We start from the raw sequence: 27459 nt of genomic DNA, 5'->3' as shown, positions 1-27459 counted from the left end.
ATAGAACCTTTGTGGGAAAAGGGTTATTTGGAGCTGAGTAAAGAACACTAGGGTTCTATATAGAACCCCAAAGAACCTTTTTTTCTAGGAGTGTATAATTGAAGAGCATAAACAAAAAAGTAACAAAACAAAAAAAATAGACTGAAATATTTTTTTTTAAGTGAAGACTTCCAGACATGAGGTTGAAGTGGGTTTTATTTGCACTTTTTCATGAGATAAACAATAATACGTTAATACGTACAACTGTAGTGCATACACAGATTATTTTAAAAAAGCTTACTGACAATCAAGAATAATAATAAAAAAACATGAATATTCAGTACCAACAGAAACTGTTTTGCCATTCCAGTGCTTGTTTTACTGTGACAATGAGTTGTACAGCTAAACAATTCATGTGTTTCAAATGGTCTCGACAGAAGGTCTTCAAATGCGTCGAGCTGCTTAGTTACAGTAAGACATACATGTACAAAATGAACACATGCCAACATCAGCAGTCTGGTGTTTTTTAACTGTAGTTGGTTAGTGGTAGTGGAGCACATTAGAATCAACGATCAGAAGTGAGGCAGAAACGTTTCTGAATCAATTTCACTTGCCGCATGCAAATCAATTGTTACCAAAGCACAGTGTTAATCGTTCAGTGAGCAACCAGAGGAAATCAATAGTATTACACTGTCATTACAGTTCAGTGTTCAGTGTTCAGATTAGAATGTTTGACGGTTCATTCTAGAAAGATCATAAAATAACAATGCAAAAGAGCATTTAATAAAGAGCAGATATAAGGACAATTTTAAGTGCTCGATGAGAATGTACACATGTTGAATATTATAAATAAATAAATCAAGTTTTAGATAGTTACACAAATTGATATGTGAGAAAGTAAACAAAGTTATTCTAAATTCACATTTTAGGAGGTCTCCGGGCTATGTGCTTATAAATCACTTTTTGAATGGTTAAGCAATACAAGTGACATCATAAAAGGGCCTGATTCATCAACCAATGGTATAACAAAAATAACTACAAAATCACTGAAGAAACAATTACCTCATATTGCCTCTTCATCTTATATCAAGAAATAAGATGCTTAAATATTAACACCTCAATGTGGAGTAAAAATGTAGCTGAATTTGTTTTTGCATTGTACCAGTCAGAAAATGTTGCCAATTGATCAGTGTAACAGTTGTAAGTGTAAAGAGGCAGGGTGCTTTTGTACATTAGTGTAATTCAAGAGATAACACACTGAGGTAAATGTATAGTCATCTGCAACACATTAAAACAGTTCAAATATTAAGTTAATTTACAATGACTCGCATTTCATTGTAGCCATAACGAGACACACAAACTAAAATCATTCCCATTCTTAAACAAATGTTCAGTTGCTATCTTAAAAATACTTTAAACTGTAGCAAAGGTAAAACATGTACTGTTTATAACAAAAACAGTTTGTAGAACTTTTATCATCAAAAACCATTGGACAAAACTGAACAAAATTAAACATCTGTTCAGCACTACAACTGTGTTTTATTATAACACAACCTTCCCTGTTTAATTTGAACGAACATGAAGAACAAAAACGCCCAGTAACATTTTTATCTTGCACAAATCTCTCACAAGCATTTCTGACTTATACCTTGTTTCCCAATTCCCAGACAAATATATTGTTGTGTTTTCCTTGTACGCATATATATATATATATATATAAACACTGGAGTTTAATTGCAAGTGATTAAAATTAAATAAACCATCAGATGTGAGGATGTCAAATACAGTAGGTGTTTAGTTTCAAACTTCTGTGGGTGTTGCTCCAAAATGTTACCAGATTCCACTGGACCGACCACCTGGGGGTGCCAAAATCCTAGCAGAAGCTCTCTTTGGAACATTGTCATCAATTTGGGCACCTATCAAATAAAAAAAAAACAATCTAACATAAGCTACACCAGCGACACAATTTGATGTCTATATCATCAATCAGAAGTTATGACTGAATGTCAAGAAATGTCTGGGTCATGTTTTACCCCCAGTTAATGAAAGTTTCACAAAGAGTTTTTGCATTGTGACATTATTTTCATGACAATTAAGCACATTTTCACTGCTCCTCCCTAATTGTCTGTAGCCTACTGTAATAAGTACTGTAATAACAACAATACAGTAATTTTCATTACTTTAATTCAAATGATTAAATGATACAGTGCATCCGGAAAGTATTCACAGCGCTTCACTTTTTCCACATTTTGTTATGTTACAGCCTTATTCCAAAATGGATTAAATTCATTATTTTCCTCAAAATTCTACAAACAATACCCCATAATGACAACATGAAAGAAGTTTGTTTGAAATCTTTGCAAATTTATTCAAAATAAAAAAACGGAGAAAAAACCCCCCAAAAAAATCACATGTACATAAGTATTCACAGCCTTTGCTCAATACTTTGTTGAAGCACCTTTGGCACCAATTACAGCCTCAAGTCTTTTTGAGTATGGTGCTACAAGCTTGGCACACCTATTTTTGGGCAGTTTCTCCCATTCTTCTTTGCAGGACCTCTCAAGCTCCATCAGGTTGGATGGGGAGCGTCGGTGCACAGCCATTTTCAAATCTCTCCAGAGATGTTCAATCGGGTTCAAGTCTGGGCTCTGGCTGGGCCACTCAAGGACATTCACAGAGTTGTCCCGGAGCCACTTCTTTGTTATCTTGGCTGTGTGCTTAGGGTCGTTGTCCTGTTAGAAGATAAACCTTCGCCCCAGTCTGAGGTCCAGAGCGCTCTGGAGCAGGTTTTCATCAAGGATGTCTCTGTACATTGCTGCATTCATCTTTCCTTCGATCCTGACTAGTCTCCCAGTTCCTGCCACTGAAAAACATCCTCACATCATGATGCTGCCACCACCGTGCTTCACTGTAGGGATGGTATTGGCCAGGTGATGAGTGGTGCCTGGTTTCCTCCAGGCATGACGCTTGCCATTCAGGCCAAAGAGTTCAATCTTTATTTCTCATGGTCTGAGAGTCCTTCAGGTGCCTTTTGGCAAACTCCAGGCGGGCTGTCATGTGCCTTTTACAGAGGAGTGGCTACCGTCTGGCCACTCTACCATACAGGCCTGATTGGTGGAGTGCTGCAGAGATGGTTGTTCTTCTGGAAGGGTCTCCTCTCTCCACAGAAAAACGCTGGAGCTCTGTCAGAGTGACCATCGGGTTCTTGGTCACCTCCCTGACTAAGGCCCTTCTCCCCCGATCACTCAGTTTGGCCAGGCGGCCAGCTCTAGGAAGAGTCCTGGTGGTTCCAAACTTCTTCCATTTACGGATGATGGAGGCCACTGTGCTCATTGGGACCTTCAATGCTGCAGAAATTTTTCTGTACCCTTCCCCAGATCTGTGCCTCGATACAATCCTGTCTCAGAGGTCTACACACAATTCCTTGGACTTTATGGCTTGGTTTGTGCTCTGACCTGCACTGTTAACTGTGGGACCTTATATAGACAGGTGTGTGCCTTTCCAAATCATGTCCAATCAACTGAATTTACCATAGGTGGACTCCAATCAAGTTGTAGAAACATCTCAAGGATGATCAGTGGAAACAGGATGCACCTGAGCTCAATTTTGAGTGTCACGGCAAAGGCTGTGAATACTTATGTACATGTGATTTTTTAGTTTTTTAGTTTTAATAAATTTGCAAAGATTTCAAACAAACTTCTTTCACGTTGTCATTATGGGGTATTGTTTGTAGAATTTTGAGGAAAATAATGATTTTATAAATGATGTGGAAAATAATGATAAAATAATGATAGCAAAATGTGGAAAAAGTGAAGCGCTGTGAATACTTTCCGGATGCACTGTAAATACAAATGATGTTATATAATTTGTACAGGGTAGATGTAAAATACAATTAGTAGAATACTGTAAGTAGTACTGAATATAATTAATTTTAATAAAATAAATCACTGTAAAATAAACCAAATAGGTTTCAAAATATAAGTTATATATATTATAATTCTCTCTCTCTCTCTCTGTATATATATACACTACCGGTCAAAAGTTTTGAAACATTTACTCATTCTTTATTATAATTTTTTTTCACATTTTAGAATAATAGTAAAGTCATCAAAACTATGGAATAACATAAATGGATTTATGGGAATTATGTTGTGACTAAACAAAATCCAAAACAAAGTAGTCACCTTTTGCCTAGAATATGCAGACATGTACTCTTGACATTTTCTCAAACAACTTCTTGAGGTATCACCCTGGGATGCTTTTTAAACAGTATTGAAGGAGTTCCCATCTATATGCTGGGCACTTAGTGGCTGCTTTTCTTAATTATTCGGTCCAAGTCATCCATTTCAAAAATGTAGTTTTGTAATGAAATAAATTAATATGGTGGCACAATTATATTTTTGTCTAAAAAACTAATTTCAGACATTTAAGCATACGCCTTCAGATCAAAAGGTTTTTAAGATCATGAGAAACATTTCAGGCAAGTGATCCCAAACTATATATCTATCTATCTATCTATCTATCTATCTATCTATCTATCTATATATATATATATATATATATATATATATATATATTATATATTATAAAAAAAATCATATTCAGATAATTAAAATGCATTATATTATTGTGGCAGAGGAGTTAAGCATTGATAAGACAATACAAAAATCCAATCTATTCCAATCTGTTTATTTGCATATTACTGAACATAGCCAATCAATGGCCTACAGTTCATAGCAATCCTTTTTGCAATTGAATTTGTCAATCAGTCCAAGCTTGTCGAAGGACCCGTCAATGTACACCTGCATCAGAAGGAAGCTTTTGGAGAGTCTCAATTTGGTTGTGTCGTGTCATAAACATATCATTTTTAGGTCACTGTGTAAAGTTAAATGTACAATACTTAGAAAAACACGTCTTGAGATCCCTAATTTGCACTCCCTCAAGCTGTATTTTAAACGCAAGAACGCATCCTCGTGTTGTGCTGTCTGCTGTTGGTGAGTGTGGTTTGTTCTCTGTAAAAGCTGCACGTTGCCTGTACAGCTGAAGTTTCGCTTACTGCCCCCTGGAGAAAACAGGTGGTACTTCAATCTTGAATTGCTCAGGAATCTTCCTTATTACAGTCCGGGGACATGATTAATTGCGTAAATTTTTTTAAAGGGTTATTTTTTATATAATTAATCTCCCTGGATTAACGCGTTGAATCGACAGCCCTACAAATAATATATTTTCTGCATCTTAAACTTCTTTTATTTTCATTATACTAGACAACAGTAGTCATTCTTCTAAGAAAGTCAATAATTATTAAGCGTCTGTTGTATTAAAGTCATTTAATCATTCTCATTTGCTTTGTGTTGGGCTAGCCTGTCGTCCTTCATGTTAATTAATGGAGATCTGAAGAACGTCATGAGCATGTGCAGCGAGCGTTCAATTCTAGCCTAAGGAGCACGTTTGCCTTTGCCCCTTAGCCAATAAAAAGCTTTGATCATGTGTATGTCAAGCTTTCATCCTTGGAATTTACCGCTCTTGAGTGCAGACCAGCATAGTGAACTTCATTGCTAAGTTTTAAAAGCTAATTTTATTCTAATGTGTTAATGGTTGGATTAGTTAAAGTGCACCACTCATCATTTCAATGAAGTGTATGCCATTGCTTTGAGGTGTTGTTGATGCATTAGTTTGTATTAGATTACAATAACTGCAAAATATTGAGAGTGTTTGTTTTGATTAGTTTTGTAAAGCTGTTCATGTGAGTTAATAAGATAATATGCACAACCTTTGATGATTTGCCTATATCTGGTTTGCTTTCACAATCATTTAAGCTTTTAGTCGTGGATGAGCATGTTTTAGTGGTGTTACAGTATGTGCTGAGATTGTATTATTATTAAATTTGTTATTAGGTTTGTGTTTATATTAAATGCAAGTATAATTGGCAGAAACAATGCACTGCTTTTTTGTGCTTTTTATTATTATACCTATTTGCACGTTGTCATCATGCATTAACACACGGACGTAATGGTTGATGTATGCAGTCATGAAATCATAGACCCTCTCCTTGAAACCCGAACACAACTGGTCAAAAGAGACGCATATTACCAGGTATAAATGGCGATGGTGTCTGTTAATACGCATCTTAATACCAGGGAATAAACAGGGCACACAGAGAGAATTAATTCAAAACTGTTGCACTAGATCAGGGGTTTTCAAAATCAAAGACAGTGGGTCTCTCTTGTGACACAATGTACACAATTATTTTTTTATATTATATCATTTTTACAATGGTGGAGAAAAAATGGATCAAAAACAATGCTAGTTCCTAGCAAAAAAAAAGAAAAGAAAAGAACATAATTTGACATTCCAATAATGGTCCATCTCAGTCAAACCAGTCAGAAGGTCTGAAACAGTGAGGAGTGTTTGTGTGTGTGTGTGTGTGTGTGTGTGTGTGTGTGTGTGTATGTGTGTGTGTGTGTGGGCGGGCAAAGGACTACTGAATAGAAACTCTTCTTGAATGTCCGTTTGTTGAGAATGGTGCGAAAAACAAAAAATATCCAGCGAGCGTCAGCTCTGTGGGCGAAAATGGCTTGTTAATGACAGAGGTCAACGGAGAATGGACAGACTGGTCAGTGGTGGCTCAGTGGTTAAGGCTCTGGGTTATTGATCAGAAGGTTGGGGGTTCAAGCCCCAGCACTGCCAAGATGCCACTGTTGGGCCCTTGAGCAAGGCCACCACTACTGTCATCTTAGAACAGGAAACTGAGGCTGCAGTGGGCACAGGCTCACCAAAACTGGACAGTAGACAAACGGAAAAACATCGCCTTGTTTGACAAATCTGGATTTCTGCTGAGGTGTTCAAATGGTAGGCCCACTGCAGCCTCAGTTTTCTGTTCTTGGCTGACAGAAATGGAACCCAATGTGGTCTTCTGCTGCTGTAGCCTATCTGTCTCAAGATTCGATGTGTTGTGCGTTCTGAGATGCTTTTCTGCTCACTACAATTGTACAGAGTAGTTATCGGAGGTACCGTAGCCTTTCTGTCAGCTCAAACCAGTCTGGCCATTCTCAGTTGACCTCTCTCATCAACAAAGCGTTTTCATCCACAGAACTGCCGCTCACTGGTTGTTTTTTGTTTTTCGCACCATTCTCTATTCACTCTAGAGACTGTTGTGTGTGAAAATTCCAAGAGATCAGCAGTTACAGAAATACTCAAACCAGCCCGTCTGGCACCAGCATTCATACCACAGTCTAAATCACTGAGATCAAATTTTTTCCCCATTCTGATGGTTGAAGTGAACATTAACTGAAGATTCTGACCTGTATCTGCATGATTTTATGCATTGCACTGCTGCCACATGATTGGCTGATTACATAACTGCATGAATGAGTAGGTGTACAGGTGTTCCTAATAAAGTGGCCGGTGAGTGTATTTTGATAATAAATGCAATATGAGAGATTTATAAACTATTTAATGATTTTTGACTGGGAACACAAAAAGTGTTAGCACAAACAAACACAACGTTTAGTCTGAAATCATAATATGTACACTACTTAAAGATTACTGATGGAAATTTGTCATACAATTGAAATGCATACAGTAAATCTTACAAATAGACTGAAATATTTTTGAGTGACAGCATTTAGTAAGATATTTTAGAACAGGCTACTGTACCAGACAAACTAAAGCTGGACTCATGCAGGTCTCTCATCCCCCCGTGGCGAGTACAGGGTCGAGGATTCATGTCTCCATCTGCAGGGCCTGATTCCTTCTTCCCTGAATTCTGCACTGCAGCTACATCTCCAGCATACGGAGCACGTTCAACGCCCTTCAGTGCCTGACACTGTGGGTAGAATGTTTCAAACAAACTCAATGTGGCTGACTGTTTATGTCACAGAAATAGAATACGTATGATGCATTTCAATCTGCAATTTACAAATAAATCTACAATTATGATTGATACTTGAAGCAAATCTGTTAATATTATTTGAATTAGAAAGAAACTTTTGTGCTCTCCACTAAAAAATTTGTACCAAAAAGTACTACAGTATTACCTATTTTTTTTATTTATTTTTTTTATGTATTCTTTAAAGTACCAGGCAGTACCATGTAAATACAATGGCAGATGAAAAAGGTAATCAATGAGTACCATGGTATACAAGTACAAGCCACTTGTTCAATACCTTCTCCCTCTGGACCATTTTCTTATAGAGGTAATCTGGAAAGGTTCGGAGAGGGTAGAACTTTCCTGAGCCCTCAGCACAAGTGAAGATCCCATTTTCATAAACAACACGACCACGGCTGATGGTTACCAGGGGAACACCATGACAGCGTAGGTTCTCGTACAGGTTTACATCACCACCTTGCCACTGAGTGGTGACAGAGATGGTCCTACAGGTAGAAAAAGCATGTAAAACTGAATCTTACACCACTAAGGGAGATGACACATTAAACAAAAAAGTACAGGTATACTTTCAATTTATGTATGAAATGTTAATTCTCAGCTGATTGCAGGTGTATCCTGTGTATACCTCGTTGATTCTGGATCCCAGACCACCACATCAGCATCAGCTCCTGGGATGATCCTGCCCTTCCTGGGGTACAGATTGTAGATCTTTGCAGCATTGGAGCTTGTGATCGCAACAAAACGGTTCTCATCCATCTTGCCTCCAACCTATTAATTAAAAAAGTAAATGTAAGGGCTAGAGATTCTTTACTTCTTTATATTCTTTATTTCTATGACATGATAAATGATAAAACTTTAATTATTCATTAAACCACAGCTGAAGCACTGTTTCTATTAACTTTCTTAAATTCTCAACTTTCTTTATTTAAACATCAAAGTAGCAATTACAATAATTCCTAAAAACTATTGGTAATAAATAACAGTAGTAAATATAGTAATTCCATTCGAAAATTTTAAAAATATAACAATACAAGTTTTTAATACCGCCTGAATTTTGTAAGTGAGACGTGGCACAACCAAAGTGAGATGCTTCAAAAGTGTCCATCTGCCATATTTGTACACAGACCAACTATTAAAAATAATGCAATTACGCATCCTGTGAAAACAGCCCCTAAGTCTACCTTTGATAGCCCTATTTGTAATATTTTTAGGGTTCCCATCCTTTTTGACCTTTTGACTTTTAAAAATGTTTATGATTTTTGGAAATCAATTTTTAAAAATAATTTGGATTCAGACTGATTCGCTAATGAACCATTCAGGGGTGCTTTTCTCTAAAGCATCATTAGCTAACTATGGTCGTAAGTTCCATTGTTACCAACATAGTTCAACGATTTGGTGTTTTCTAAAACCGTAGTTTCAACGAACATTCGCAACCAGCATCGCAAATTTGTGTGGTTGGAACTACAGCTCTCCACCTGTGGTTAGAAGCATAGTTCCTTGTTCCTTGACTTCACTGAGGCTTCTATATCTTGTATTCCATGTATTTCATTCATTCTGTCTAGACTGAAAACTGCTTATTCCTGGTTTTGCAGAAAGCGGCATTCTGAATTTTCACGTGAACGCAAATGCAGCTGTTTAAGGAATTAATGGCTGTTTACAGAAAGCACTTTAACACACACGGTTTCTGTCCGAGTACATGGCTTATATGTCCATGTTAATGCTTAAGTCAAGTTCTTATATGTTTTTGAAGGGTGCGAATTTGTGCCTGTGCTCAAATGCATCGGGGGAACCCCAGAGTCTGATGTAGAGGTAAACCACACTATTGCAGCACATTGTATCTGTCGCATTACATAGTGCACCCAGCTTTCGTGTCTTCAGAAGCTTTCGCGCATTAAACAGCTTTCTGGAGTACGTGTAAATGAGCTATTATAATTTAATATTCGTGGAAGTTATTACTCCAATCCCTGCGAAACATCATTAACGACAGCTCTTTTTTGGGAAACATTTGTGACTATCTAGTCAGTTTCTCCAACGATGCATCATACTATGGTGTTTCATTAGTGAGTGGAAACACACCCCAGAACGATTTGTGAACCATTTTGACTAATTAACTGAAAAGAAACGGGACATCCCTATGGCTCTCTGCAAGTTCTACTCTACACAAGCTCTAACCAAAGGCAATATTTAGAAGATGAAATATTTTAGAGCAAAGTGTAATAGAAAGAAACAAGAATAATATATATTCATATTTAAATTTCCATGACTTTCCCATGACTTTGGAACCCTGTATTACTGAAAACATTTTAAAGGCATGTTTCTAATGGCATTTCAGTTTTTGCTGTGATATCGAAATTGGTGTGAAAAATCATAAATACATAAATATTGGTGTTGACAACAAAAATCAGTATTGTGACAACCCTAACTGTATAGTATGGTTTACACCATATTCCTCTAACATGAAAGGACACTTACAACTCCCCTCTCCCAGATAACACTCATGCGATCCTGCACGCCAGGAACACCATGAGGGATTTTAGTGAAGTCGTCTTTGCCCATAGCCTTCTGTTTAGTGGCGAACGGCCGGTGGTCCGATGTCACAACGTTCAGAGTGTCACTACATCAAAATCAAATCACTTTATTGTCACTCAACCATATACACAAATGTAAGTGGGTGAAAGTTTTGGGTGCAGTTCCAAGCAACATAGCAGTCATCATAGAGATAGGAGAGATGAAATTACAGACTGTTATGTGACCATATGTGTATATCACTCAATAAAACATCTCAGAACATGGGAAATCTCCAGCTTACTTCCCCAGAAGACTGAGCAGGTAATTGGGTGTGTTGGGGTCAAGTCTGAGTGGTGGCACAGTGACAAAAGCGGCAGCATGGGCCCAGTCCTGGTGATAGTACTGCAGCCCATTTAAGACAGCGTGAGCAGTGGTGGTTTCTCCATGCACCACTTTCCCTATGAGCACAAGAGCACAATATAGTGCTTGTTTCATTAACAAACCAGTTGACATATCAGTACTCAAAGTTTGGACACCTAAACTACACTTGTTCTGTGTAAAAGTCAGCTCTCATATCTGGGTCAGGCAGGAACCACTGTCACGTCCGTGTGATTTTGAAATCTCCACTGTAATGTGAGCTCACGCATGAAGCAGCACAGTGATTGGATGGAAGCATTCCTTCTCATGAATAATGTGGAGAAACGCTCAAAATCGAATGACGTATTAGTGTACGTTACTACCAACCAACCACAACTCATTGTTCACGCATATACCTCATTTTCATGACGTTTCTTCAAGTTTCCTATTTAAACCAGAAGAACAAAATGGCTAAAAAAAAAAAAAATATTAAAAGAACCACTTTAAATCTGTTAACAAAAAGGGGACATGGGGGGACAGGGGACATGACTCGATTTACACACTAAAATCTCTTTATGACCAGTTGCTTTAAAATAATATAAAAAATAGCACCAAAAAGCATCTAAAGGAAAGGTCTAGCATAATTTCTTTGCAGATGCCAACTGATTTGATTTTTTGTATCCAATGCAATGAACTTCTTATAAGTGTAAGAAATTCAGTGTGGCTAAAGTGTCCAAATACTTTTTCAAACCAGTCTATTAAAGAAGTTTTAATAATGGTCAAAATATGCTTTGAGAATCACTGCCTGGCTCTTACCCTGCATTTTGGCTGATGCTACAACATCCCCTGCTGACATGCTGGATACATTCACAAGATATATGGGACAGTGGGCCTTTGCGACAAAAAACAGATCCATTAATGATAAACACCTTCAAAACCTAAAAATCATTTTACTACTCTGTATTCACACATACTTTAGTGGCAAAAGAGGAAACACGTAATAATGAAAGTATACATTAGAGCAGTGGTTCTCAATTGGTGGGTCATGACCCAAAATGGGTCGCAGGTCTGTTCAGATATGGTCGAGGACAGTAGGGAACAAAAACAATGCTAAATGCAAATAATAAAATTCAACTAACCATATAGTTATGCAAAGTTGGGATAGCTAATAGATAGGCTTATTAACTTTTAAAAGCAAAAAGAAGATGGGCCATCTGCCCAATCAAAATACAGTATTTTGGCACAAATTCATCGGTCACTTGGTAATATGGCTAATAATACCAATACAATATTTATCCCAGTGTTTGTTCCATGTGTTAGGCTGGTGAATCACACCTCTGCTGTTTTTTTATGCATTTACAAAATTATCAGTTTTCCTATTCAACCAATTTCATGTTAATAACTTTGCATATTGTTGTGTCTATGCCATTCAAGGTCATTTTAATACATTTTAATTAGGGCGGTCGATTTAATGCATTAATTCAGTGCGATTAATTATCTAAAAAATAATGTGTTAAAAAAAAACAACGCAATTAATCATGTCCCCGGACTGTAGTAAGGAATATTCCTACCATCTGAGCAATTCAAGCTTGAAGTACCACCTGTTTTCTCCAGGGGGCAGTAAGCGAAACTTCAGCTGTACAGACAACGTGCAGCTTATACAGAGAACAAACCACACTCACCAACAGCAGACCGCGGCTGTGTCTCGTTTGAAAGGATGCATCCTCCGGAGGTCGCATTTGTCGGCCGCATACGTCATCGAGGCTGTCTCGTTTCAGAAAAGCCAGTAGGACACTTCAAATGCAGCCTTCGAATGCGACCTTCTTTCATGGGAATTCGGAGGATGCATGAGGTGTATCCTTCATGGGCACTCAAGACCCACAATTCTTTGCTTCAACGGAAATGTCTAAAAAAATTACAAATCCAGACACAGGGACCTCAAGACGTGTTTTTCTAAGTTTTAAACTACATTTAACTTGACACAGCAACCTAAAATCGGTATGTTTATGACGTAATGCAACCAAAGTGAGATGCTCCAAAAGCGTCCGTCTGATACATGTGTTCACTGACGCGTCCTTAGTCGACTGTTGATGAATTCAGTTGCAAAATGGATTGCTGTGAACTGTAGGCCAATGATAGGCTTATGTTCAATAATATGGAAATAAACAATACATTGGATTCTAAAGCCACTTTTTGTTTTGTCCTATCAATTACTTAACACAATCATTATCTGAATATAATTATTCAATTATAATTAAAAGTATATTATATATAACATTTTTGTTATTGGAGGGGCTTTCTCAGCAAATATTTATATATGCGATTAATTTGATTAATTAATAGGCATACCATGTAATTAATTCATTTAAAATTTATCATCGCATAAATCGCATAAAGTTTGATTTGATGGAGATTACATGATAAACAATTTTGGTACTATGTTAGTATGGAGACTAAATGGTGCCACATACTGTATATTTGCACACAAAAAAAACCTCTGCACCACACTTTTGGCATAACTTCTTTTGCAAAACTTCTTGCTCCTTGACCTCGTGCCACGCACCGCATGATGTCGTCATTCTCGAAACACACAGAAACGCAAAGACAAAAAAGTGCAAAGGGAAAGAGGCACCGCAGACATTCAAAGGAGCATCGCAAGGAAAAAATAGTTACCGCAAAGTTATACTCATAGAAAGAGAAGTGTTGCAAAAGAATTGTTGCCAAAAGTCTGTTGCAGAGAAAAAAGGATCTAATTTCTTGTTTTTGTTAACAACATGCATTATTTTTTGCAATTAAATACAGCTTCGTATTTTGCAATATTTTATGTTTTGGCAAAAATACGTGTCATCATTCTGACTCCATATTGTTGGGTCAACACTTGATGTCTAATGTAAAATCTAGGTCCTAAAGCAAAATCAGTTGACAACCACTGTATATATTTCATTATATGTTGATGATACATTTCAGCACTACATCATACTTACTCTGTTCGCGATGGTGATGGCCCGGTGAATGGCCTCTGCTTCCAGCTGTATATGGAAAATTACCATTGTAAGTGAGAAAACACAAATACCACCAGTTAAACCTAATGATGAACAGAGTATTAATAATCCATGGAAATGCAATTAGGAGACGGGAAGGACTAGGAGCAAAGGACAAAGAGCAGCGGTGTGACTACTATTTTAAAAGAAAACCATTTCACGGTAATAGGATTTGAATGGTTACTTTACCTCCTCAGGTCTGCTTATCTCAATGCCCTCTGGTCCACTAATACCCAGATCCAATGCTTCTCTGGCACCCTTGCATGAATGAAAATAACATGAGATAACTCTCATAAGTAGCATGTGAATAGAACTGTGCAGGATGGAACACATGATCCAAGAACAGAATGTTTATGTTTCTCTGTTCCAAAACTTAAGTGAATTGTTTACCTGGATAGCACCATAGGTGCGTTCCTGATGCAAAGGCTGTTCCAAAAGGTTGGCAGCAATTTTAAGATACTGTACCTTGCTTTGGTTTAAATCTAAGGCAGCCAGATGGTGGGCATCGAGAGAAATGTTGACTATAAACATATTTGTATTTCATTCAATACAAAAGTATTGAAAAGTATTGATAGACAATAATTAAAAAGCAACATTTTATCCAATAATTGTGTATTTATTGTGTATTCTTATGCTGTTATGTAGAGCAAGTGTTCCCAACTTTTTTTGTCTGCCTAACCCCTATGAATTAAATTATTTACTTGAATTACCCACTGACATTTTAAGTTTGAAAATTTTAATGAATATAATCAATAATAAATTAATAGACTCATTTTGCATATAAAATAAAGAGCTATATGTTTTTTTTATTACACATTTTTTTTAAATAACCCTAACCTAACCCTAAACTTACCCTAACATATTTTACTTGTGTACATTTTATACAATAATAAAAAAAAAACGTATAACACTAAACATAATTAAATTTGTCAAGATAACGTCAAACTCTATTGGAATCAATTGTGAGTCGAGTCTCCCATATTTGTGGTGTAGAGAGTAGAGTTGACCTTTGTAGAGAGTTTCAGATCAGTAACTTATAAGGTTTCTTTTCAGTAAGGATGCTACTACCTATGCAGACAGTAGAGAGCAAGGCAGCTCACTAGGTTTTGGAGCAGAGCTTTGAGCATGGGAAGATTCTATAATGGTTCATTAATTTATACCTCAGCAACCAGCTCTCCGTTCTCAGCATGGACACGGGCCACAGCGCCAATGTCCTTACAGTTCTGCAGGGCCTGGAACAGCTCACCGTCCCTCAGCATGTACATGTCCTTATAGGCCATGAACATCTGGAAGGAGTTCACACCTTTGTCTCGCACCAGCGTCTCCATCTGAGCCCTAACCTGAGATGCAAACCACACATTTGTCTCGAAACAAGGAGTGAACATTCAACACATGGTAATAAGTCAAGTAAGTTGCACGAAGCATTAGTGCTCACAATTCCTATTACATTACACTGTCTTAAAAACACCAAATGTGTTAGGCTACGTACCTTTGGTCCCCACCAGGTCACTCCCACATGAAGAGCGTAATCACAGCAGGCCTTGGCATCAGCGTGAGAACGACACTTTTCATAAGCATCCAACAATGATTCATTCTTCTCTGGCAACACGTGACCAATCACCATAGTAGTGCCTCCAGCCAGTGCAGCCTGTGAATAAGCAAACAACAGACTAACTGCTGTGGGATCCATACAGCGTCAATATCAATCACTTGGTTTGATGGGCCTACAACAATAAATAATAGCAACATGTTAAAGCATTAGGGTAACAATTTGTCAAAGAACTAGTACTTTTTTGGAAGAAAATGTGAGTGGTGTTCGCCTGTGCGAAAATCACCACCATAATGTCTGAGTTAGCCTGACAGTTTTCTCAATCATTGTGTATATTACAAACTTTCCCAGTATTTGCAAAGCTAAGCCATTGCTAAAGTGTTCTGAGTGGTTGCTACACTGTTGCTAGGGTGTTTTGGTGGTTGCCAAGGTGTTGCTACAATATATGATTGCTTAGTTGTTCTTGGTGGTTGCTAGGGCATTACTAGTGTGCAGCTATGGTGTTTTGAGTGGTTGTCAGGGCATTGCTATGTAGTTGCTAAGTTGTTCTGGATAGTTGCTACAATATTGCTATGGTGTTTAGGGTGGTTGCCAGGGCATTGCTATGTAGTTGCTAAGTTGTTCTGGGTGGTTTCCAGGGAATTACCAGGGTGTTGCTAGGGTGTTTTGGGTGGTTGCCAGGACATTGCTATGTAGTTGCTAAGTTGTTCTGGGTGGTTGCGAGGGCCTCTCCAGAGTATTGCTAGGATGTTTAGGGTGGTTGCCAGGGCAGTGTTGGGTGTTTGGGGTGGTTACCAGGGCAATGCTACACTATGTGATGCCAAGTTGTTCTGGGTGGTTGCTAGGGTGTTCTAGGTGGTTGCTAGGGAATTTTTAGGGTGGTTAGGGTGGTTATCAGGGCATTGCTATGTAGTTGCTAAATTGTTCTGGGTGGTTGCTAGGGCATTACTAGAGTGTTCCTATGGTGTCTTGGGTGGTTGCCAGGGCATTGCAATGTAGTTGCTATGTTGTTCTGGGTGGTTGCTACGGCATTGCTAAGGTGTATAGGGTGGTTGTCGGGGCATTGCTATGATGTTACTACTTTGTACTGGGTGGTTGCTAGGGTGTTTTGGGTGGTTTCTATGGCATTGCTAGGGTGTTTAATGTGGTTGCCACGGCATTGCTAGCTAGGTTTTTCTGGGTGGTTGCTCGGGTGTTCTGAGTGATTGCTAGGTCATTGTTAAAGAGCACTGGATCCTTGCTAGGGCAATGATGTGGTGGTTGCTAAGGTGTTCTGGGTGGTTGCTAAGGCATTGCTAGGTGGCTGCAAAAGAGCCCACCCCCAAGTCTCTATAATATTCTTGCCTTTAGATTTGGCTTGTGTGCCTCCGTCAGTGTAAGTCTATGGGATTTTTTCACAAGTTTGATAAATTCTACAGGCAAAAATCATATGTCTAAGCACTTAGAAAAGTAATGGCACACACAACTCTCCTCAACAAGACACATGATTTGAAGCCTGATTCATGTCCATTGAACAAACAATAGCCACATTTCCAATATTGGGCCAAATGAGGGCGTGCTAGTGCATGCCAGGGCAAGTTGCGTTCCTACTGTCACTTCCGGGGCTTCATAGTGCCTCCTCAGGGCCCCTTGGGCCAAACAAGGCCAGCTGGGGATTGAGGTAGGTTAAAGGCGGAATTTTGCTGAACTCTCCAGGATGTGTATCCAGTGCACAATGGCACAGGTTTGGGAAAAATACAAAAATTGCGGGTACAGTACAAATCCATTAAAACACACAATGGACAAAGCGATGCCCTAAGGAAGAACTTTCCGGTTCTAGATCATGGACGGTGTGCTGGGTCATCGTCCCACTGTTGTGGAGAAGCCACTCGGGACACCATGGCAGTTACAGTCAGCAAGATGTAAACATGAACTTATCTTGCTAAATAGTTAATGTTTGCAAACAATATAAACTCGATATTCTAGATAACTATATAACATGATACCTCAGCTTGAGCTTCCCTCTTGCTTGTGAAATGGGCGGGGTGTGTGATGTTGGCACCAGGGCAGTGTGTTAAGGGTTAAGGTTTTAGGGCAACGCTGCGGGGCTATTGGCCCAATGGTGGGAACGCAGATCGATTTTGGTCTCGCAGCTCGAGGTCTGAGGCTATTGGCCTCGGCTGGCCACTTGATAGTCTTGGCTTGCACTGGCCCGATAGCAGAAAAAAGCGGCTTGTGTGGCTTAAACGGAAGTATGGGCAATAATGATAGTGATACTTGCTTTAGCAAACTCCAGTAATTAACATTATACTATATCTGTCTGCACATATGATTTTCAAGTTAGTAGAATGCTGGTTTTCAGTACAGTAAAACAATTATAAATAGTCTTTTTTAAAAGCATCTCTCAGCTGACACATCCACAGAAGGGAGATTGCATTTGTGTACCATTGTCTTTCCGCACAATGGCATGAGTGAAAGGCTTTTTGCAGCAGTCTTTGCAGCAGTGCTCCTGTATCTATGGAAACAGAATCTGAGCTCCATTTGTCTCAGTGCCTGGCGAGTCTAATGGTGGCAGCAGGGAGGGGAAAAGAGAATGCCACTTCTGTTGCCAAGGCTAACAATAACAGTGATGATAACAACTCCTTTATTTGTCATCTCAGAGCCTGTAGTCATCAGAATAAGAGTGTGTGTATGTAAATGTGATGGTGAATCATACCCTGCTGTTGACTGAGGCAATCTGTCAGTGTGCAATGCTCAATGACTGCTGAGTGACCCATGGGATTTTTTTAGGCAGAGAAGCCTGCTAAAGCGACCATGTTTCTGCTTTTGAACTATTTATAAAACACGAACAAATGAATGTGACATTAAATTGATGTAACATCTCACATCTTTTAGTTTAGGGTTGTGCAGAGATGCTTCATTGCGTGAAATCATTTAACTGCAATATGAAAAGAATTTCTATCACATTAAACTATTATACTGTTATATAATGCAAAAAACAGGTTACAACCTGGACTTCACACTTTAGAAAAAAGCTCAAGATCTTGGATACCAGCATAGGACTCCTAGTGATACTTTCACACTAGTTACTTTTGGAGAAGGAGAACTTATTGAGTTGTTGTGAGATTAAAGGAGCCTGACAGATAGTGGGGGCCACCCAAGGTGTGGAGGGGTCCAAAGTCTAACGACATCTCTCGATGATTTTAGCTTCTACTTTCTCTCTGTCTGTCCCATCCTGTTATGAAATGTGACTCCAAAATGTTCTTTATTACAGAAGTGACAAAGCTACAAAGGCTCAAGCCATTTTAATTTCCATACTAACATTACATTAAGTTAAAATACTAAACTTAAACTGGTTTAATTCAAGTCAAAATGTTTATTTAACATGTCTGAATCAATCTCAATGCATTTGGTTACACCCACAAAACTCATTTTTAAGGGTTAGATCAGTTAAAAATTGCTCCTTAAAGGAATAGTTCACCCAAAAATCTAAATTATCTCGTCATTTACTTACTTTCATGCAGTCCCAGATGTGTATGACTTTCTTTCTTCTACTGAACGCAAATTAAGATTTTTAGAAGAATAGCTCAGCTCTGTAAGTCCTTTCAGTGCAAGTGAATGGTGACCAGAACTTTGAAGCTCCAAAAATCACATAAGGCAGCATAAAAGCAATCCATTTGACCCCAGTGGTTTAATATATGTCTTCTAAAGCAATTAAATTACTTTGTGTGAGAATCGGATGAATATTTCAATCCTTTTCCACTTTCACGTTAGCTTTCAGAATTTGAAAGTGAAAGTGGAGATTTATAGTAAAACATTACTTAAATATTGATCTGTTTCTCACCTGCACCTATCATATCTCTTCAAAAGACAGATTTAACCACTGGAGTTATGATTACTTTTATGCTGACTTTATGTGATTTTTAGAGCTTGAAAGTTCTGTTCATAATTCACTTGCATTGTATGGACTAGGGGTGGGCAATATACCGGTAGAAATTTGGAAATTGGTATACATTTTGGATTATCGTCTGTATCATGGTAACCCAAAATCGCCACCACGTGGCAAGAAATGTGCACCTCATTCTATTCATGTCACACGTACGCGGTACACATTCTCTCTGAGAAATGGAGGAGGAAGGCGAGGCGGCTTCACATGAGACTGGGAGAATTGAAGAAACAGTGTTTTTTAGGACCATTTTTCAGCGCCCGCTCAAGCTAAATTTCGGGCCGCAGAAGCAAATTCAATGACATTCTTCTCGTGTTCTGAATATGCTTCTCATCTCACACAACGCAGCTGTGTATCATGTGATTGTCCCGCACGAGTCCACTCCAGCAGGCTTCCAGAATGTGCTCCACAGACAGGAGAAAGCAGAGCGTTTGATCATTGGCGCAACTGAATCTGGTTTCTCTCTATCACCAACAAACCTCAAAACTTGCGTGACCCATTTGAATTCTTCTGAGTTTTGAGTTTTTTATCTTAAAGCGATATGGAGGAATTCAAATGGCGAGAGAGCCCGACACTCTAACCAACACTGACGAGGAAACAGCGAAAACAATGTGTCATGCGCCAACAATTATGTGTCATCTGTCATGCGGATTTTGTAAACTACACATCATCACCCTTAACAAAATTCAGTTTGAATGATGTTAAATATTAGAAAACAAACTGGCTTTGCTTTGAGATATTCAAATATTGTCTACAGAGATGACTTAAAATAGCTAAATGAAGTGTTTTTTTTTTTTATCAAGGATAGGAAGGATATTTCTTACTCATGAATAAGATGAATTATTTCCTTTGTTGCATTGCTTTCAGAAGATGTCAAGTTTATTGAGGAAAGTTTTATAATAATAATAATAATAGTCAACAACATCAGACTGAAATGTGAAATTTAGCATTGTGGTAAGGTTGATTACCACTTTTTGAATACCTCCATTTCATTTTTTTAAACTCTGACTATGTTTGTCATGTTCCTAATAAAGAGAAAAGTATTCATGAGTATTACTGGATTTAAAAAAAACAGGCATTACAATATATTTATTTATTGATTTTTGTTGATTTTTTTGAAAAATTTAACTATATCGTGATATACAGTATATCGTTATAGTGATTTAAAATTAGTGATATTGTGATATAAGATTTTGGTCATATCGCCCACCCCTAGTATGGACCTACAGAGCTGAAATATTCTTCTTAAAATTCAGTGTTTCCTTCACAATTCGGTTTTTGTAGCATTTAGATCCCTTACCGGTCCTAACTACAGTAGGCCTATATACTAAACACTACAATACTATTTTTCAAACATATTTTCATTTTTAATTAAGCTAAATTCAATGTGCATCTTTATAAAATACCCTTTTATGAATATGTCTCTTTGACTATATGTTGTCATATAAACATCAAGTCAATAAATGAGTCAGATAGTAATTTAGTAACTGATCTGACTAGGGCTGCAACTAACTATTATTTTGATAATCGATTAATCTGATTTTTAAAAACGAAATTTGATTAAAATATTATTTAAAAAAACATACTGTAAATGATAAAGGGCGTAAGGATTTAGTTAGATTTACAGTACTGAACTGATGATTCGATACTCTCACAAAACTTTGAACAAAGCCTGAATCATGAAAAGTTAAGTTTGAATTTATTATTATTATTATTACTTTCAGGACATATGCAAAACCGTTTATTTCATTACTTGTAAAACTTTGTTGAACAAAAATGATGGTTCATTAAAGAGTAAAATGATCCGTCGGGGATGGAGTAGAACAAAAAAATCAGCCCAGCAGAGGGCAATGGTGACACCATAATAGGGATAATAATTCTGCCCAGCTGAAAAATTCATAATTAAATAATTTATTAAATTCACAATAACATACACTGTCACTGATTACATACATTTTAAATTGGGCTGAAATGATCAGTCAACGTTATCGACAACATCGACAATAAAAAATTGTCTACAAAAATTTGCTCACACACACAAACAACATACACACACTGGAACTGTTAACGTTATTACCAGCAGCTCTGACAACGTAACTATTTTCAGCATCTGAGGAGCAAGTTCAAAACAGGTAACCACTTTTGATTCATTTCTTTGATTGCTCACAGGGCTCAACATTAACGCTTGTCTGGGACAAGTAGATTTTTGAAGGGGCAAGTGAATGAGAATTTTACTTGCCTGACTGGACAAGCAGACTGATTAAAACATCAATAACAAAACTATATATATATATATATATATATTGTGATAGCCTAGGCCTGTGGCCTAGGCTGATGTTGAAAGTAATCAAGAGCATGTAATTTTATGATTTGCAAGGAGTCTAGTAACAGCTGCGCCCTGTTTGATTGACAGGTGGCGTATGTATGTGTACTAAAATGCTCGCGCTAATGCGCAACTGAACGGTCAAATCATGAGCCTTTTTGACTGATTCATTAAACGAACCAGCTCTTAAGAGTTATTCGTTCATGTTTGGTTTTGCATGCAGCTAGGAAGAAATTCACCAAATTTTGCCATGGCCAAGATTCAGATTCAAGATTTGTAGATGAAGCAGCATTGCTGAATAACAGTGCAGAAAAGACTGGCATAGTTCAATAATTGAGGATATAATTTTAGTGGCTCAAAGTTTGAATGTAATACAGTACAACCGTACCAACAGTCATGGAGTTAAGCCAGTCTGCTTTATTGATCAGTGTACAATACCTTTGTGCCGCTGTAGAAGTCATCCGCGGTGCTGGCATTCATGAAGCTCTCGTTCAGGTGAACACTGGTGTCGATACCCCCCGGCAGCACCAGCTTTCCTGTGGCATCTATAACTTTGGCCCCTCCAGGGATCATCAGCTCCTTGCCCACTTGCTGGATAATTCCATTTTCAATGTACACATCGGCTTCCTGTGTGAAGTCATCATTCACCACTTTACCTCCCTTTATGAGGATGCGCACCATTGCTGAACTGGTAGACATGGTTCAATCTAAGAGGGAGAGAGGGAGAGAGAGACAGAGAGAGGGAATTAAAAAACTGATTGTGTATTATAAAAACCCAATTTGGCAAAACATGCTCTGTTTTCTTTTAATCTTAGCATACATAAGTTGAGCCAAACCCATCTGTCACAGGACAGATCATAGTGTATAGCCTAATTTAGCCTAATGGAAAAAGCTGAATCTCTTTCTCCTGAACAAACTATAGCTCACTAGGTGAACGAAGCCGGCATTTATACAACAAGCAGCATCATTTTGAAATTAGTTTGTTGAGTAAAATAAATAAATAAAGAACATCACGTACAAACCATCCCCACAATTAGTTTTAACTAGGGTTGTCAATCGATGGAAATTTTTATCGAATTATTTACATGATGTGCCGATTACTTAATCAAATTAATTGCATATCAATCTTTACTATGAAAGGCCCCCAAATAATGGTAATTTAGAATATAGTAATTAAAATAATTATAAATATAATATATAATAAATATTATAATTCAGATAATTCAAATAGATAATATGCAGTATATAGTATGGCAACAGACAAGTAAAGCATTTAGAAAATACAAAAAGCGGCTTTAAGTCAAAATATTGTTTGTTTTTATTTCCATGTAATTGATCATAGCCCAATTATTGGCCTACTTCTGTCTGCTCTTTTTTTAATTGTTGAGTACTCATGCCTCAGATGGAAGCTTTTGGAGCATCTAACTTTGGCTGCGTGATTGCATCACGTCTCACTAGTTTTCAGCACCTCTAGTCATAAGCGCTGTATTTTTAGTTCAAAATGTCAAGTTAAACTTAGTTTGAAACATTTAAAAAAAACTTGTTTCGTAATCCCTGCATTCTGTTGTGCTCCATGCTGCTGTCTTTGAGAGCAAAAGCCCATCTCTGGAAGGATGTGCTGCCTGCTCGCTGGTTTGACGCGGCGTGTTGCCTGTAAAGCTGGAGTGCTGACTGCCCCCTACTGAATCAAGGTGGTATATCAAGCTTGAATTGCTTGAATTACGGAATTCGTTTACAGGTTGGGGGCATCATTACTTGGGTAAAAAATGTTAACGCTTTCTCATGGGTCAAGAATTTCAGGGATGTGTGCGAACAGGATAATTATACAACATGACCACAAGGGAAGTCTGAATGTTGTTTCCAAGACTTCCTGTCCCCTAGGATCGGTCACATTCTGCCAACTCACAGACAAGCGGCATCTCCTATCAGACATTTTTTCATCGGCTCCAGCATCTTTACCTTCCCTTGTGGCGTGACCGGAAGTACGTTGAAGACCCTGGTTCGGATCCCATGTTGAAACTAGGAAGTAATCGCGTTTGCATAATCGGTGATGGGTGCAATTCGGAGGTTGCATTTTCCTTTTTACATTTCATTTTTACTCCACTGATGGTTAGGTTTAGGTTTGGGTTGGGGAGATACAGTTTATAAAATATGCATTCCTCTTCACTGTATTACAGCCTGTACAGATGAAAACACCTTGCTTCCCAATTCGCTTTTGGCACCCCTTCGTAGACATTTCACCAGGAACAGGGAGTTCACACGTGCCCCTATGCCCAACAACAGTTATCACTTTGGCCACTGGGGGCAGTGTTTCGCATTTCGGTAAGCACAGACTGATTTTAGATAAAGAAATGTCAACCCACTGTTTCCAATTTCACTGTGAGATTAGTCAAAAATATCACCAAACATACATCTTAAAAGAACAAAAACGTCCATGCATTTCATTATAATTTTAGGCGAACCAAACAAAACCTGTTCGCCCAGTAAGTATAAACTTGCCTTATGTGACCCCATTTTGGTCATAACAGATCTTTGACAAAAATATATAGTTTGCATGGCAGTATATACAGGGTTCCCATACCTTTTGACCAATGATTTTCCATAGCTTTTCAGACGTTCATAATTACTGGATAATGATTTTGCATTTTACAGAGATTGTAAACAAAGAGCAATTTCTAGCCGATTAAATGTTTTAGAGTTGGACTTCCACGTTTTCTATGACCAAGGAAGTGGGAACCCTGTTCAAAATGACCCCACCTAATGTATTTTATGTATGCCCATACTTTTGAAATTATACCACATATCTCGATGGAGAGCTTGCGCAAATCGACTTTTCCACATTTGGTCTATTGGACAACCTAGATCTTGACTTGATTTCCAAACAGAATCAATCATTAAATGCATAACCCAAACTTTCCATGGCTTGGTTTTAAAGAGGTTACAAACCATTATGCCAGTCTTGAATCTCACTTGAGTGTGTAAACTGACACCAAAATTGTGTGATAATATCCTCAGCTTGGCATGAGTCGTCACATTATCAACTCCAGCTCTTAACATGATAATTACATATGTGAAAATGCTAATTATTCATGACACATTAACACAAATCCAGACCAAGCGCTGCAGTGAATCACTTTAAAAGATTGAAACCTCAATCATCCCACACTGTAAATACACTACTGTATAAAAGTGTAATGCTGGCTTGTATAGTAAAGTAAAAGCAGGATAGCTCACCCAAAATGATGACAGATTCTGTGAACTATCCCTTTAAAAATAAATCATTATCTCTCACATCCGAGGTATTCTGACCTAGATTTTCCAGAGTTGCATGCACAGGGATGCGGTTTATTAGCCGTTAATTTATGTACTGTAGGCTGGCAGCTGTTGCTGCACATTCCCTGCAGCAATGCACTTCCTCATCATCTAATTCCAAGTGAAAGCATGCATGCGAGTCTATGCTGCAAAGTGAGCCGAGGAGCAGGTGGGTGTGGCAGATTCACAGTATGGCGCTGCCCAGGGCACCCCCATTCTTTCTGAGCCCCTGATGGTGAATGGTGTGTGCACAAGGAGGGGCTACTATGGAGCAGTTGAAGAAGGGTGTGTCCTCAGACATCCTACAATAAAAAGAAACTGTATGGTGCATAAGCTACATCTGTCCTGTCTTCACAACATAGCCTGAAGGAAAAAGATTGGAGCATTTGTTCCTCGTCATGACTCATGGAGGCCTTCATCAGGAATGATCCACTTTTGAACAGTGGCATATTCAGAGAGATCAAGACAGATCTCTTCGGGGCAATATGAAGTAGACAAACTACTAGGGTCTATAAGCAGACCTGTGTCATAGAAAAAGGAACTTAAATTCAATCAACTGGACTGGATGAGATCAAATCAGCAACCCAGGCAAGGACTGTAAGGGGAACATTTTCAAGGGGCTGGAAAAAATGAATTGACATGCAAATAAAACAAATAAATGGAATGGAAAATAAAAGATAAAATAACAAATATGGTCAAATGTTTCTTAGCCAATATGTTAATACTTCTAGCTTCGAGTTATTTCAAACAACCATTCAAACAGTCCGATTAGGTAAACATTAGTGGTGGGTAAAAATATTGACTTTCCGATTAACCACGATTTTCATTTGTATGATCCCAATATTTTATTCTTTAAATACCAAGATTGATCTTTTACTTTAAAATGTACTTCAGTTTTGGGTTGTGTGTTAAGTATAACTGTTAAGCAAACAGCAACTGAACTGCATAGTTTGGGCCCTGTTGTTAATTAAAATAATTATATTTTTGTAATGTACTTAGAAGGTTCCCTGTATAATTTCTAGCATTAGCTTAGAGATAATTTCTTTCATACTGTATGTAAGCAAAAAGGACATTATATCGTAAATATACCTAAATGAAACAGAATCGAACAGAAACGTTTCGAAATCGGAATCGAATCGAGAGCTTATGAATCGGAATCGAATCGAGAGCTTATGAATCGGAATCGAATCGAGAGTTTATGAATCGGAATCGAATCAATACGTGAAATCTGTATCAGACCTAAACATGAGTGACAGCGCTATTTTATGAACATGTTTAACACTCATGCAATGCAGTAATAGGCTAATTTAATTTAATCTGATATGAACATTGAGGTGCACGAGGCTTCATTTAGAGGCTGCTGCTGCTGCTGATGATGATGATGATAGACTCATCCCACTTGGACCATATCGAGCCTGTCACACACAAAGGGGCGACCAGCCCTTACACTACAAATCACGTTCAATATGCTTCAAGACACGGGATAACAGAGAGATTAGTTGTTATTTAAATGCTATAATAGCATCATCAGAATGCATCAGAATGTGCTCTCGTGTGTTATTATCGTGTTATAATAACTGGTGTGCTCGCGCTGTCTGTGGGCATATGGCATCAACGCTAATTAACAAGAATTTAAAAAAACAATTAAATTGCTACCGAGAATGAAACATTTAACCATTAAAAGGAGCATCATAAGAGACACAAGAATGAGAGATCCTTTCCATGACAGACAACTGCATGATACCGAGTCGAGCAATATCTCTGTGAACTAGTCAGTGAAGATTTTCATCAAATAGCCTGCAAATTCATGCAGAATAACAAGCCGTCGTGTACTTACTTCTTTAGCTATATCCTTAAACGCAATTTTTGTACACTTTCAGCGCTGTTTAACAATAAAACCTGGTTAGACGGTCAGGCAGATGCTTCGGTTGGTCCAGCCCGGCAAACCGTACGCTTGCAGCAGCATCCAGACTGTGAGAGCCGTTGACCAATCACAGGCGAGATACACAGAGCTAGCCTCTACAGTGACCAATAGAATTGCAGTATGGGCGTGTCCAGTCATCAGTGGTATGTACCATTTGTATGGAATCATAGGGGATGAAATTGAAGACCACTATGCCAGTGTGGCAGAACTGTAAATCCAGACCAGAAATTATATATTTTTTAAATCTTATTTGATGGCTTATTACAAAATAAATAATTATAGTTATATGAAGTATATACTGTATATAATCTAAACAATAAACCTGCTGCATTCATCTAGCTCCCAACAAGATTTTTTAATGTTTGTTTATTTATTTATTGTTCTCTATGAAGATGTTATATTAAATTTAAAAATAGGGTCACAAAACTATAAGGTTTTGAGTCAAAATTCCAACTGTGGCTAAATTGGTTAGAATAAAGCATCGACTGAACCAGATATTCCGTTTCAGCACAATAGTAATGACTTCATGAATTTCTTTACTGATAAAATAGAAATCATCAGAAATAAAATTGGAATTATGCCATAAGCTTATTATCAGGCCATAAGCTGGAAATCGAGGAGCTCACAGGGTCCCGTCTCGGAGATAGGCTGAG

At 37.9% G+C, this 27459-nt stretch overlaps 1 protein-coding gene across 2 annotated transcripts; it reads right to left on the bottom strand.

Moving 5' to 3' along the window:
• Positions 1–177: 177 nt before the first annotated feature.
• Positions 178–26846, bottom strand: LOC127455040 (dihydropyrimidinase-related protein 5-like). 2 transcript variants are annotated; one of them, XM_051722592.1, is made up of 13 exons: positions 26720–26846; positions 22009–22277; positions 15263–15421; positions 14934–15113; positions 13963–14031; positions 13717–13761; positions 11549–11624; positions 10677–10833; positions 10340–10481; positions 8493–8635; positions 8145–8352; positions 7636–7804; positions 178–1895 (listed from the first exon to the last, which is right to left on the bottom strand). In XM_051722592.1, the coding sequence occupies exons 2-13, from the start codon at positions 22267–22269 to the stop codon at positions 1810–1812; spliced, it is 1695 nt and encodes a 564-aa protein (XP_051578552.1). In that variant the 5' UTR covers positions 22270–22277; positions 26720–26846; the 3' UTR covers positions 178–1809. The 2 variants fall into 2 exon arrangements, with proteins under 2 accessions (XP_051578552.1, XP_051578553.1); XM_051722593.1 differs by lacking the exon at positions 26720–26846 and adding an exon at positions 24805–24976.
• Positions 26847–27459: the final 613 nt, after the last annotated feature.

The sequence above is a fragment of the Myxocyprinus asiaticus genome, chromosome 17 (assembly GCF_019703515.2).
Source record: "Myxocyprinus asiaticus isolate MX2 ecotype Aquarium Trade chromosome 17, UBuf_Myxa_2, whole genome shotgun sequence".
Lineage (NCBI taxonomy): Eukaryota > Metazoa > Chordata > Actinopteri > Cypriniformes > Catostomidae > Myxocyprinus > Myxocyprinus asiaticus.
This window is presented reverse-complemented; position numbering and strand designations above follow the sequence as displayed.